At 35.8% G+C, this 14,573-nt stretch overlaps 2 protein-coding genes across 2 annotated transcripts; one reads left to right on the top strand and one right to left on the bottom strand.

Annotated features, from left to right (window-relative positions):
* Positions 1-1,759: 1,759 nt before the first annotated feature.
* Positions 1,760-7,899, bottom strand: LOC132123863 (F-box only protein 15-like). The gene is made up of 10 exons (XM_059534559.1): positions 7,660-7,899; positions 7,464-7,553; positions 7,072-7,176; positions 6,732-6,965; positions 4,625-4,825; positions 4,416-4,539; positions 3,611-3,690; positions 3,126-3,271; positions 2,655-2,779; positions 1,760-2,554 (listed from the first exon to the last, which is right to left on the bottom strand). Exons 1-10 carry the CDS (start codon positions 7,857-7,859, stop codon positions 2,285-2,287), a joined length of 1,575 nt encoding a protein of 524 aa, XP_059390542.1. The 5' UTR covers positions 7,860-7,899; the 3' UTR covers positions 1,760-2,284.
* A 3,104-nt stretch (positions 7,900-11,003) lies between these two features.
* LOC132123835 (cerebellin-2-like) lies at positions 11,004-14,132 on the top strand. The gene is made up of 4 exons (XM_059534526.1): positions 11,004-11,151; positions 11,513-12,019; positions 13,004-13,123; positions 13,261-14,132. The coding sequence occupies exons 2-4, from the start codon at positions 11,732-11,734 to the stop codon at positions 13,456-13,458; spliced, it is 606 nt and encodes a 201-aa protein (XP_059390509.1). The 5' UTR covers positions 11,004-11,151; positions 11,513-11,731; the 3' UTR covers positions 13,459-14,132.
* Positions 14,133-14,573: the final 441 nt, after the last annotated feature.

The raw sequence follows: 14,573 nt of genomic DNA, 5'->3' as shown, positions 1-14,573 counted from the left end.
TATGACTTGTAAAGACTATATTACCAGATGAATAAAGTCTTTTTACTACACTAAAATGCGCCTCGGGTCGGCTTTAAAAAAGTTGCATTGCACTGTTGTTCATCTGCTGCAGTACAATAAACCACTGAAATACTGAGGCAACATAAGCGGTATTAACCTTCAGGCAAACCTTTAATACAGCCTTAGACATGACAAGAAGCCAATTCATTTGAGGCTACAGAAAGAATGGATTTGGATCAGCCACAACACAGAATATGTTGAAAACAGCAGTTTTCAAGGTTAGCTTGACCTCTAAGAAAAAAAGATAGCGTGCTAGGCAATCTTATTACGTCTATCAATTTTTTATGTCTGTCTCTTCTGCCAACCATATAAGTTCAGCACCTTTGATTACTGACCTAAGCGAAACGTTATTCCGACTCTGGAATTGTGTCAAAATGCCTGCAGTAAAGAGACGTCATGATTATATACCTCTCCTGAATGCAATTGTCTTATGCTAGGAATGCTTAGGCTGCACAATAACAACATTGCATTGTGTACAATCATTTTCCAGAGACTTTTGCTGCCAAATGAACATTGCTAAGCTATATAAGTCACGGCATGTTTTCATTTTATGATGTGAAAATATTGTTCACAGAGTCACACACTGAAATCCCATTACATGCTCTTAATGTCCTCGGTGTTATGGCGTGATACATCTAAGTCAAGCACTTCTACCGAACATTTTATGGACTATTACATTTACATAAACCAATGCAGCGGAGATTTAAAGTGTAACTTGACGCTATGACAAAAGAACATAATCTACCTCTAGGGCAGGGAAATGTCTGTTGCCTATGAATAATATAGTGAAATAAACCGGCGGGCATACAAGAATTCTGTCATGTTCCACAGTAAGAAACATTCTGCCAGTAGAGTAACACATCAACATCCAAAACTATCCATCATGCAAATCATCTCATTTAGAAACAAGTGTAATGGGGGGGGGGGGGGGGGGGCAATTCCTGATGAAGATTGAAAGGTAAATCAAGTTAAGTGGATTCAGTGCCTTTGGTTTGGACATGATCATGAATCCATAAGTTCAAAACAATGAATAACTGATCAACAACACTGCAATAAACTTAACTTACAATCTGTCAATACAAAAAAAAAAAAAATAATAATAATAAAAGATAAATAACTACAAATAAAAAAAAAACTTTAATAATGAGATTTACTCACTTATGCCTATGTGTCAAGGTCAGTTATTCCATATGCTGTTCAATTAAATATTTTCAAATTAAAATTAAGAAATCGGTTTTACTTTTGTCCAGTTTTTGTCATTTTATTTGCTTTTTTTTAAAGATCATTTACTTTTAGTTATTTTACTTTTTGATATTTATTCAACATCAAGTTATTTAAGATGTTTAAATGTTTAAAATGTAGATAAAATTAAGTTAAAATAAAAGCAGATTAGCTTTATCATTAAGGATCTTTCAGCTCAGATCTGCTGCTAAATTAAAAAAAATAAAATAAATAAATAAATTATATATATATATATATATATATATATATATATATATATATATATATATATATATATATATATATATTTTAGGATTTGGAAACAATCCCAGCTTGATTAATGTAACTATATGAATGCAGGCCCATCTCAATCTCATCTCCAGATGGTTCAGTAAACACCAGTGAGACTTTTAGTGAACATCAAAAATAAGATCACATCTTTCTTATTAGAATTATAGGTGTTTATAGTTAAAAAAAAAAAAAAGCAGCCCAGTGTGGTATTTCTCCAAACTACATTTGTAAACTCCTTCATGCATACTCTGCCCCAAGGTCATGCAACCAACTTCCTTCTGTCCTGTTCATGCTGTAAGGGAGATTTCGCAGTTCTGGAACTGTTTCATATTAACTCATATTAGATCCTCCTCCTCCACTGGCAATTTTAAACCCGCTTAAAGGTCCATTCTTATTACTTAGCTCTTGATTCTATAGAAGTTTTCTTTTTATGGGTTTCCACTTATTCTGTTATTTAGATTTGATCAACTTGACATGACTATCCCTCTCTTTGTTACAGGATGACTTTTATAGTCTGCGATTACAAAATAAAGATATGTGAAAATGTGTATTTATGTGTTTGGTGATACCAAAAACATGAACCTGAAAAGAGAAAAAGCTACAATAATCTCGACAGGAGTTAAATCTGGGAGTTACTGCAGCGTTCCTGCGTGTTCTTAAGTCAAATTCAGTCAAACGGTCGTCATACAAACTGAAATGGCATTCAAAAGCTTCAGTAATCTCTCCCAAAGTGCTTATTCACTTTGGCGACAGCAATGTAAATCACTAGATTTACCACAAAATACTGTTCCTTACACTCCATCTGCTTCAGCCTCATCTCCACCCTCCCCTCTGAGTCTTGGTATAGAATGGAGAAACTCCCGCCATCAAAATCATATGATACTGTGTCCTGACTTGCTTCTGTCATCACAACAGGAGCGCTGAAACACCAAAAAGGCTGCTTGGCTTCATCCCATACAGTGAGGCTGAGCATGCAACAGTCCTGAAGACAGCAAGTAGACCAGGAAATACATCCTTCCATAAGTATTTAAATACTGTGAATAAAAAGTGAGGATGATCGGACATGTTTGGTGATTCTGTACCTTGATAGTTCCATGTAAAGCTTCAGTCCTCCAAGGCAAGCTGACATCTCCAACCAGATGAATATTTGGAGATCTGTTATTCTCACTGATTACTTCCAGTGGAAGATAACCATCAAAAATCTGATCTGGAGAACACAAATGTTATACAAATGTTTCAAAGTCTTTGTATTTAATAACGGCTTAGTAAAAACGTCTTAATTTTGCTAAGAATAGGACAACGCTGATATATTTTTGGGAATATAGCGCCATCTACTGTTTTGAATCTAGTACAATAAACTGTTGAGGAATAGTGTAAAACTGTAGCAATAGCCAAATGCTCATTCATTTACTTGTAAGGTTATTATTAATTTTGAACCATCAGTTAGATGTCAGTTTTAAGAGTGTAAACTGTTAGGTTAACGTGGAATGATTTTAAAATCATCATAAATGATTCAAGTGTCAATTTTAACTCTTATTCTAGTCTGTTTTTACCTCTCCTGCAAAACAGCTGGGAAAAGCGGCCAGACATGATGACTCTCACTGTATTGTGCAGTTCAATGTAAGCAGTGTATCCATGGAGACCGTACTCCGGGTCCACATCATCAAACAAAGCACTGACTCCAGCTGCTGTACATGGACTAGTGGTGTGAAAGAAGGATAAAGAAGGGTACAAAAGAGATTAACAACAAAGCGGGTGTCAGTTTACCTTTTCACACTGAAGACTGTAGATAAAGTATGGCGGTAAAACAGGTGGTTTAACAACTGATGAGTCAGAGCTGTGCATTGTCTAACTTCACCAGAAGATGGAGTTATTACACCACTAAACTATACTGACTGTGATACATAACTGACTTTCAGGTTCTGACAAACACACACACACACACACACACACACATATATTTGGAGTCTATGGGAGGGAGGAGACATTAATAAAAGTTTGATAAAAGACAAAATGATAAGAGGAAATACAGCAATACCTAATAGATGCATGAAGACTTCGTTCCACAAGTCTGTGATTGTGTAAGTTCACCATGACAAAAGCAATTTCCCACTGGTCCTGTATAGAAGCACCAGATTAACAATTTTTGTATTATTAAAAAAAAAAAATTATTTTATATTATGAATACCACTACTATCAATAATAATAATTATAATTATTTACACACTACTATTAAAAATTTTTATTTAATGTTTAAAGCTGCATTTAAGCAAAAATACAATAATATTGTGTAATATTATTACAATTTAAAATAACTGATTTCTATTTAGATTTTTTTTTTAATTAAATGTATTCCTGTGATGCAAAGCTGATTTTTTTTAGCATCATTACTCCAGTCTTCAGTGTCACATGATCTTTCAGAAATCATTATAGTATGCTGATTTGCTGCTGATTAAGAAACATTATCATTATTATTTAGAAAACATTAATATATATATATATATATATATATATATATATTTTTTTTTTGAAGAACAGAAAGCTCTAATGAACGGCAATTTAAAAAAATACAAATCTTCTGTAAAATGGAATTGTCTTTTAATCCATTAATGCATGATTGCAGTTTAAAAGTATTAATTTAGTTTGAAAAAAATAATTATATATATAAATTCAAAACATCAAGTGCAACATAAGCAAAAAAGACTAAATAAACAAAATACATAAACGAAACAACAAGAGCAAAACAAAACAGCTATTTGAATAAAATAATTTTTTTTATTCAATTAATTTAAGGTTTTCTTCACAATGTAGCCTACAAGCTCAGCTCTCGAAATGGAAAATACCTTCCAGAATCCCAAAGTTAACCCCTGCCCAACATACAGCATCTTGACAATCTTGTCTGAAACACACAACTCGCTGTGTTCTCTTTGAAGCTTTACTTTGGACATAACTGATTTCCAGCCCGGCCTGAAAGGCACAAGATGGAAACAACTACATCACTCATTTAGGTTGGAGTAAAGTGTACCTTTATATTTGTTGGCACCTACCATACCTGTAAGGCGCAGGACAATTGAGTGGCACCCGCAACACTCCATGAAGCTCAAGCGAGGTGAGCTGGTTGAAAGGAGGCCAACTGACAGTGCTCCAAAACACAAAAACAGCCGTGCTACTGAAGGAGGCATGAGACTGCTGAAAGGTGCTCCGCCGTCCTCTCCCATCAGTCACTGTGATCTCCCACGTAATGCACAGACTCCTGCCAAACACACATGACACAAACCACATCTGACACCTCTGCTCTCAGATCATTTAAGGGCAATGCCTTTTTTGTTGTTCTTTGTAGGGAATGCAACACAAAGAAAACATAAAATGTATTGTGAGAGAAAATGTTAAGTGGATGAAAATAATTTGAATCTGTACATTTATCTTGTGTTCCTGTAGCATCCCTAAAACAAGATAGACTTCTTTATTTGTGAAAAAAAGTATAATGCTGAAATATGAAACTGAAATATAACTCTGTTTTTCAAATACTATATTTTTAGGTAAGAGTATTATCAATTGCATTTTTAAGCATGCATAGAGCAAAAATCTAATGAAGTTAAAAAGTGAGGTTTCGACCTAATAAATATTATGATAAAATGAGAGAAAAAACTTCATATTTCAAATATGTTCTGAAATATGAAAAATGAAGGAAAAGCAAATAGTCTAATTAAGTTATAAATTGAGGTTTAGGCTTAAAATAATAATACAAATGTTACCAACAGGGAAAATGAATTAATTAAAATGAAAATAAATATTAATAAAAATGAATAAATAAGCATTTCTTAAACAAGACAAACTGCATTACTCGCAAAAGTTATAATTATGAATTAAGAAAAACTAAATAAAATGTTGTTTTAGAGATTATATTTTGAATTAAGTAAAATAAATTTCTAAAACAAGATAAACATCATTACATGCAAAAATGCTATTCTGAATTATGAAAACCAAAAGATAATGTTGTTTTCAGAAACATTTGTATTAAATTAATAAAATGAATGAAACAAACATTTTTAAATCCATAAATACAAAACTATTTTTAAAGGTGGATGATCTAAGGTAAAGAGACTGTATCACAAAAAGAAGGCTGCTAAAACATTTAGAAAGATGAAAACTGAAAGATTAACTGAGAAACAAAACAAAAATAGTATTGACTGACTGACTGACTGACTGACTGACTGACTGATGTGCAATGCTGTTATTAACCCAATTCAGTTGATTAAAAGCAGGAAAGTGTCTGTTTTAAAAAGATACTAACAATGCATAACATTAATTATGAAAGAAGCAGGGCATTAGTTTGGGGAAATACCTAATCTGATAAATCATGTATCCGGCATTGGCACCATATGATATCAATTAATGCTGTGAGACGAGAGACAAGCAAAGTCCCAGAGAGATTAATAGCTGTTGTTTGTGTCTGCAAGTCAGTGGAGATGATTATTACCGAAGTAAATCTAATCCTTCGGTGTCTTTGTAACTGAGGATCCTATGGGGATCTGTCTGGGCAAGAGGTAGGGGCCAAGCAATTTATTTCTACAATTCACCCAGCCTTCTGAGGGGACCACAATTATTTTCATTCCCCCTGTATGCCACACGCTCTTTGAGTCGAAAAATTGAGTGGCCCGGCAGCTCTAATCAGAGGTTAAGACAACAGCACGCCGCGGCCTGCAGATCATCAAGCGTGTTTCCTTTCCCATCGCCCAGGAGCACAGAGCAAATCGAAGACGCTGACTCTCACACTCACCTTTAATAAGCCCAGACACTGCAGGAGGGAAAAACACAGCCTGACATATATTTGATGGGGAATATGCCATCTTCAACAGATTACATAGATCACAACAAAGATGATATTTTGACTACAAAGTCATGTAGTGTATTACTAAATGTAGGGATGTACAGAAAGAGAGATAATCAAAGCAACTAAACATAGATTACGAAGAAACGTACAGATTACGTGTCATCATGCCAAACCAATGCTCTCATCATTTTAAATGAAGGATATAATAACCATAAAATATAAAAGGGATTTCAAGAGAAATCGATTTTAAGATTTACATATTTAATTAGGCCACATATTTGTGAAATCTCAAATAAAATAAACCAGAAAAGCCAGGATCTCTAACCTTATGACTTCCTCTGTATGACGTGGCAGTCCTGAAAAAGGGTCAATGCGTCGTAGTTTCGTTCTCCACTTGTTCAAGTTCAGGCCGGCAATTTCTTTGAAGAACGTGTTTCTCCAGTATCCCTTTGGCCTCTCCTGCACACCCATCATACCTAGGACATGCATCGTCTGGTCTTCTTGGCTGGCTTTCTTCTTTTTGGTACATTCACGGATGTAAAACTGATACCACATAGCACTGCAAGGACATCAGGGTAAGGAAGAAATTATTTTGATTGATCTTTTTTTTTTTTTTAGCTTTGTGTGAGACAAAAAAAGGTCAGGAGAAAAACCAACTCACGCACTTGCTGTTGGACAGTTCATGGAAGTGCTTGTTGACAAAACTAATGCAGAAAAGAGACCCAGTATCCAAGTATGAGAGAATCCTGAGAATGATCTCCAGTGGCATCCTAGTTTAAGTTAGATAAAATAGATAGATAGATAGATAGATAGATAGATAGATAGATAGATAGATAGATAGATAGATAGATAGATAGATGCTAGATGAACAAACAGACAGAGATGTGGCATCTTAATTAACAAACAAACAATAAATAAATAATTTGTTCATGCGTGATATAACTAATTAAATAGCTACTTTAAATACTCGAACAATAAGTAATTTAATTAATTTCCAGTAATCCGATCATGAGAGTCACCGTGAGGCTAAGAAAGTTACCACACTCGCAAAACATGCCTTTCTAAGAAGTTTTCACAAGTCTTTTCTCTGCGTTTGGATGTCATTCTGTGGACTGGTGGATGTTGTAGAGCAGCTTTTCTTTGTTTTCTGAGGAGATTAAACACACACACACACTGAAACGATCCAGCAAAGCTCTGCAGTGCAGAAGCATTAAAGCAAGAATGATGCGAGATAACATAGAAGCAACAACAACCTGGACATGGATTCTGATTTAATAATTGAAGGCTGTCCCGCATCTTGCCTCTGGGTCTTCGAGGATTGCGAAAACATCATTTGTATCTCTTGTGAAGCGTGTTTGTATCTCTTGATCTCGCTCTTCCGGCATCTCGTTGTCAAGGTAACCAGGCCAACGCGCTGCCGCGCAGGTGCTAAACGCATTAATCGCACTATCATCTCAGAGTCTGGTGTATTTTAATGGGTACAGTCTGCACACTAGGTAGGACATTAAACAGTTCAGGTAAGAGTTATAACATGTTATTCTGAGCAAAAACTTCAACTTCAACTACAATCTTGAGGTGATGTGACTACGTTATCTGGGAAATACTGCCCCCAACAGGCCAGGAGGATACATTAACACCATGAGAGCCGCACAAGTACAGTAGGGGTATAATGCTACGTGAACAATTTGTAAAAGTAGCCTTGCTTATTTATTTATTTATTGTATTTCATCAGACCCGGACTGGCCATCGGGAGCACCAGGGAGAATTCCCGTTGGCCTGGCGGGCGGCTGATTTGGACCGCTGCTCTGTTCTTTTTTTTTAGCTATTATTATTAATAATATTTTATTAATTAATATACGCCTTCTCAATGCACCAAAGTCATAATTTCCGTTTTTTTTTCTTCACTTGATAATAAATCGATAATAAATAATAAATCGGTTAGTCTTGACTGGCAGCGCTGTTCCGTGCTTCCGTCAAACAGTTTCGATGTTGCGCGGGACTCGATGGAAGAAAGGAAATGGCCGGAAGAAGCAGTGACAAGTAGCTACATAACTGACCTGTTCAGGCCTTCTATGTCAGTTTAATCTATAAACACGCTAGATAGTGTTGTATTTTTTTGAGTATTAAAATGCTATCAGTACTAGCACCCCATTATCATCATCATTCATAAAACTGTGTGCTCAAGGACATCAATATCGATTGTTAAGTTACATTTAAAAATTTAGACAGATAGGCTATTCACGTGGATTTGTTGTACAGAGAGGGAGTGATCTAGGGCAGACAGCAACACAAAAATATCACAACCTAATAAAGCAATAGTGTGTTCAGTATTAGAATTCTTCAACAATTATATTGTATTAATTTTGACATTTAGGCGCTTTAGAAAATGTGTTTTGATACAGCACCAATCAAAAGGGTTTGATCAGTAAGTTCTTTTTTTAAATGCTTTTTAAAGAAGCCTCTTCTGCCTAACAAGCCTGCATTTATTTCGATCCAAAAATACAACAAAAACAGTGCTATAAATTACATTTTAAAATACATTCAAATCAAAAGCAATTATTCTAAATAGTAAAAATATATAAAAAATGTCCCCCTCTCTTGCTGTACTGGATCAAACAAATGCAGACTTGGTGAGCAGAAGAAACTTCTTTTAAATCATTACTGTTCAAAAATGTATGACTAGTAGTGTATATTTGTATGAAATATAGGTTTGTAAAATCTAGAGTATTTAGGTCATTTTAAGAAATATAACATTCTGTGCTAACAAGCTAAAATGAGGTAGTTGTTTTCAACAAGGTGGGGGTTGGGGGCAGAGATATTGGGGGGAATGAAGAAAAGGGAAAGGGAAGTGAAGGTGCAGTGCAAGAGAGAACCTTTAATTATTTTCCACTGCCCAAGACTAAAAATTTAGACCAGGGGTGTCAAACTCAGTTCCTGGAGAGCCGGAGCCCTGCAGAGTTTTGTTCCAACCCTGCTCCAACACACAGATCACGTAGTCTGCATCCCAAAAACTTAGGCAGCTGACTTGCTGCCTCGCTGTCGTATGAGACAGTGACTTTACAAGCAGCGTTTTTGCACAAAGGCACCTCATTAAACTGTTCTCAGACAGGCTTCTGAGGCAGAGTAACGGTTTAATGATCTACAGCAAAATATAGAAAGCTTTGGTGATAACTAAGTGAATGTTCTATTACTGCAATATTAATTTCTCGCTAGAAATTACATCAAAAGTGGAAAACTTTGCTCAAAAACAGATACACACAAACTGACCACCGACTTTCAGAAGCCGTCTTTATTTTTTTTAGCTTAACTGTCACAGAATGGAACACACAGGATTGTGGGATATCAAAGGCAGCGAAGGATACATCTATGCTACCTTCAAAAATCAGCCATATGAAGGAATCTCAACATACAGGAACTGAAGCTTACATTGAATTTGGACATGCCTTGATGCCTTCCCACCTTGAAATGAGTCCTCCGAAGGCAGCATTTTTCAGTTTTCGGATGCAGCCGTAGTTTTCAAATAAGCCTGAAGGACTTGATTAGTTGGATCAGTTGTTTAATTAGGGTTGAATCTAAACTGCAGGGCTCCGGCCCTCCAGTAATTGAGTTTGACACCCCTGATTTAGACCTTTTTAATTTGATGGCAATACAAATAATAGGGTTGTCTGTGGTTTCAGACATTGTTGTTGAGGCTATATAAAAAGGGGGCAAAATTGCACCTTTTGGGGTACAACAGCTTGTCACCATAGCAGTACTCTTAAAATGACATCTTTGTTCCTTATTTACCCCTAATAGGTATGATAACATATTAGTAACTTAAGGGTATGAATTACTACTCTAAGGTACTAACATGTGCCTATTATGGGTAACACCTTTTATCAAAGATCCATTAACAATATTTAACTTCATAACATGAGCTAACAAAGAAAAAAAATATTTTAAATCACTTAAATGACCTCTACTAATAATCCAAAATAAAAAGTTGTATTAACCAACATCAACAAAGATTCATAAATACTGTTATAAATGTATTCTTTATTGATAGTTAATATAAGTTACTGTATTAACTTACCTTAGTTTAAAGTAATCACTGAAATGTTCTTTGGAAACTAAAAATGGTTCTATAAGAAATCGCATAAAACAACCCACAATTTAGACATTTTATGACCAGCCATTGTTCATTAAGCCCTTGTAGACCAACCATGTTTCAAAGTGTTTATTTAAAAATATTAACTTGATAAACATATGGTTTGAGATATGATAAGAGACAGAGGATCATAGCACTTCTTCTCCACAGGGTGGAGCACAAGACTTTGAAGGCATTCCACCTGGATACTGATATTATTACTGAATTACATATCTATTTTTTTTTTAGTATTAAGCAATATAATATCAGCTTCAAATTTATAGCTGGTCTACTTACTGTATCCTATATGCAAAACTATAAGTTTGCTATTGCTATGTTAAAAGAATACTGATGTCACCAAAAATTGGTTGATAAAATAGGTGTTATTGTGCAGACAAACTCTTAAGTCCAAGATTCTGGCCGCCCCTGACCTTTATGCCCAGAAACGTCCGCTCCAGAATTATTACTGTACTTGAAAAGAAGGGATGGGCGTGAATCGCCCTCTAAAAATAATGTAGGAGCAATTGGTTTTCTCCACTCTTATAGGTCCGCGCTTCACTCCTTCTCAAGACAGCTGAAGGAGCAGGTACACAGATTGCACCAACTATGGATTTAACAGGTAATGGACATTTCAAGTAGAAATGAGGCAAAAGATAACATAGAAAGAAAGATTGAATTGTGCTGTTGTTGATATTTATTGATTTTATTATCCCATTGGAAATGTATGTAATTGTTATAGAAGTGTTAATAATTATGGAAAAGATAACGCGGAACTGTAAAACTTTATTTTTATTCACGTGTTACGTGAGTAAAACGCAACTGACCTTGTATTTTTAGTCGAGATTAGGTGTTGCGCATCGTTGCGCAATTTATTATCTTCAAGCATCATACTGAGATATTATCTAGCTATATTCACTGATCAATTATTTTTCGTGCACTATTATTGTTTGTAAAATATGTATGCCTTTTTTATCATTCAGGGACCATTGTGCAAATATTCTGAGCACCTTAATAAACTGATGCGCATAGACGAGAAGAAAAGGAGTGTGTGACGGTGAGTTACAGAGAGAAAGAAAGTGAGAGACAAAAGAGAGAAAGTGTATTAGAGAGAGGTTAGTTTGGAACAGTTGATACAGCCACATCAAACCTCCAAGGGGCTGGTGGTTAAGATCAGTTTGTAGAGGATTCTCGTTCCGATCATGGTGCCAGCAGCCTGTCCCGGACCCTTTGCCATGCTGGCTCTCGCCTTTCTCCTGGGATGTGGCATAGGGCTCTGTCTGGGTCAAAATGACACGGATCCCATTGTTCTGGAGGGAAAGTGTCTGGTTGTGTGCGACTCCAACCCCTCTTCTGACGGTGGAGTCACCTCTTCGCTTGGGATATCTGTGCGCTCTGGCAGCGCCAAAGTGGCTTTTTCGGCCGTCAGAGGGACAAACCACGAACCTTCGGAGATGAGCAACACATCCATGACCATCTATTTTGACCAGGTCAGGTGTCCCGTTGGTGACTTTGTAATCACAGGAACTGCATATGTATTTCTGTGCTCAGGATTTTCAGCCAGAAACTTCACGAAGTGACAAATGCTTCTATTCTATTGGAATGTACGTTTTTAACCAATTCAGCCGCGTATCTTGATTTTCAGGGTAATTAACATTATTTAATTAAACGTAAGCCTTTTTAGTGTTGGTCAGATAAAATTTGTGATTTTCTTAATAGCCTAGTCTCCACAATATATTTCACCACACTGCTTAGTTGAAAAATATTTTTTGTCGCCCATACTGTCAAAAATGTGAAATTGAACCCAAGTGTTTAGATTGACAACAAGTGAGGCGTGTTTAGATTAACAATAACCTACCTGCTGCCATTAAAATCGACCAGTAGTAATTAAAACTGACCCGACGTGTTGACAGGTTTGGAAAGCGCTTATGGCAAGCATTTTTATCATGTAAGCAATATATATATATATATATAGTAACTAGCAGGATAAATACTGTGTCTTTTAATATAGGCTCTAGTGTCAAATAAATAAGTACTAATAGCTGACAACTGGAACGGATACTAGTAGCTAGCCTAACTATTCAAACACTAACAAATAACCAAAGAAGAAGTAATAGTGCCCAAATTAATAGTAGCCTGCTTGTAATCCTGAAAAATCGAGTAGCAATAATTGAAATACATACTTGTTGATTTTTTTTTTTTTTTATATCTGGACCACAGATTCCAAATAATTCAATGGCAAAAAAGAACAGTAAGTCTTCTAGTGAAACTGAAAAAAATATCGTCTTATACTAATAAAAACATATGAAAACAAAAATATTTACTGGTTGGAAGTAAGGAATAAATGTTAAAACAGCTTGCCACACTGCGCTCATAGATCTGCATGTGCCAAAGTAAAAGTAAATGTGAAATGGAGATTCACACAATTTCATTTGCTAGTCGATTTGTAATGCGCCATGTTGCTTTTGTTTTAGGTCTTAGTAAACATTGGCAATCATTTTGACCTAAAAGCGAGTCTGTTTACTGCACCACGGAGAGGAATATACAGTTTCAGCTTTCATGTGGTCAAGGTCTACAACAGACAAACCATACAGGTGAGCAGAGCAGCTTGTGTTTCCGCACAAAATACTATTGTTGTGAATAGTAATGTCTTTCTGTGCGTTTTTCACGAACGTGGAAAGCCGTTTCTCTGCTTTCAAATGACTAAAGTGCGCTATGTCCTGTTATTCAGGTGAACCTGATGCAGAATGAGTACCCGGTCATATCTGCCTTTGCTGGGGATCAGGATGTCACGCGGGAGGCTGCGAGTAACGGAGTTCTACTGATGGTGGAGCGCGAGGATCGAGTTTATCTCAAGTTGGAACGAGGGACTCTAATGGGCGGATGGAAATACTCCACATTCTCTGGATTTTTAGTCTTTCCTCTATAACTGACTCGCAGACGTGTAACTGTGAGTAACATTTTTCAAGAGAACGATGACGAACGAGTTTCAGTTCTTTGAACAAAACTGAAATCTAGCAAAACTGCATGTGGACGCGTCCACTGGGAGTTCCCGCCTTTTTTGACCGCAGCGATTTTCAGTCGCGATTGTTTGGATTTTATCGATGGGAAACAATTCGCAACTGACAGTTACTTGGACCGCTATATAAACGAGACGATATTTAAGACGAACTTCAAATCCAGAACTAGGTGTATTTATCAGTGCATTATTTTGTGTTTGTATAGCCTTGATGATTCGGCTTCCGTCCAGTGAGGTGTGTGGTGTGGAGCGGCGGAAGTGCTTTACGGCCCCAAAGCATTTTTTGCACGAATGGAAGATTCCTGTTTTGTGCTGTCGATGTGTCGTTTGGATACTGAACATACTGAAAATATGCCAAATGTAAGCCACCTGCTAACAGTGATTATAATGAGAAAAAAAATATAATATGTCAGCCAATGGAGACTTCTTAAAGACTTTTTGCTAGACATCTAATTAAAAAAAAATACATATTTACATTATGGTGTGTTCTACATTCCGGATAATAAGTAGCTTTGATTGATTTAGTGTTCAGTGACATTGCTCACAGATGTAAGTTGTGGAAAAAGAAAAGTCCCTATATAGTGTCCCGCCTAATAAAATATTGTATTGTACACATATTAACTCAATCTTTTTTTTTTTTATTATTATTATTATTATTAACCTTGATTATTTTTATAATGGATGATAAAATTGTATTAATGAATTGCGCGTGTGCAAAAAGCATTTTCTTTGATTGACTGCAATGAAAACAGATTGACAAAAAAAAAAAAAAAAAAAAAAAAAAACGACACTGTCCATGGTGCTGAAGCAACACTTAGACCTAAGAACATTCTCTGACATCTCAAGACTGGATGATAAACAATGATGTATGCTGCTCTAAATATATCATGTTTATATTTTATTTTTTTGCAACCTTAAATCATTATAATGATACCTACCTGAATGAATGGACTGAACCAAGGTGATAGTAATGTTAAATTAGCTTTTTTTTCCACCACCGCTGGTCCATTAAAACACAAACACGC

The sequence above is a fragment of the Carassius carassius genome, chromosome 42, assembly GCF_963082965.1.
Source record: "Carassius carassius chromosome 42, fCarCar2.1, whole genome shotgun sequence".
Classification (NCBI taxonomy): domain Eukaryota; kingdom Metazoa; phylum Chordata; class Actinopteri; order Cypriniformes; family Cyprinidae; genus Carassius; species Carassius carassius.
Note: the sequence above shows the minus strand (reverse complement) of the source record. Positions and strands in the feature narration are given on the sequence as shown.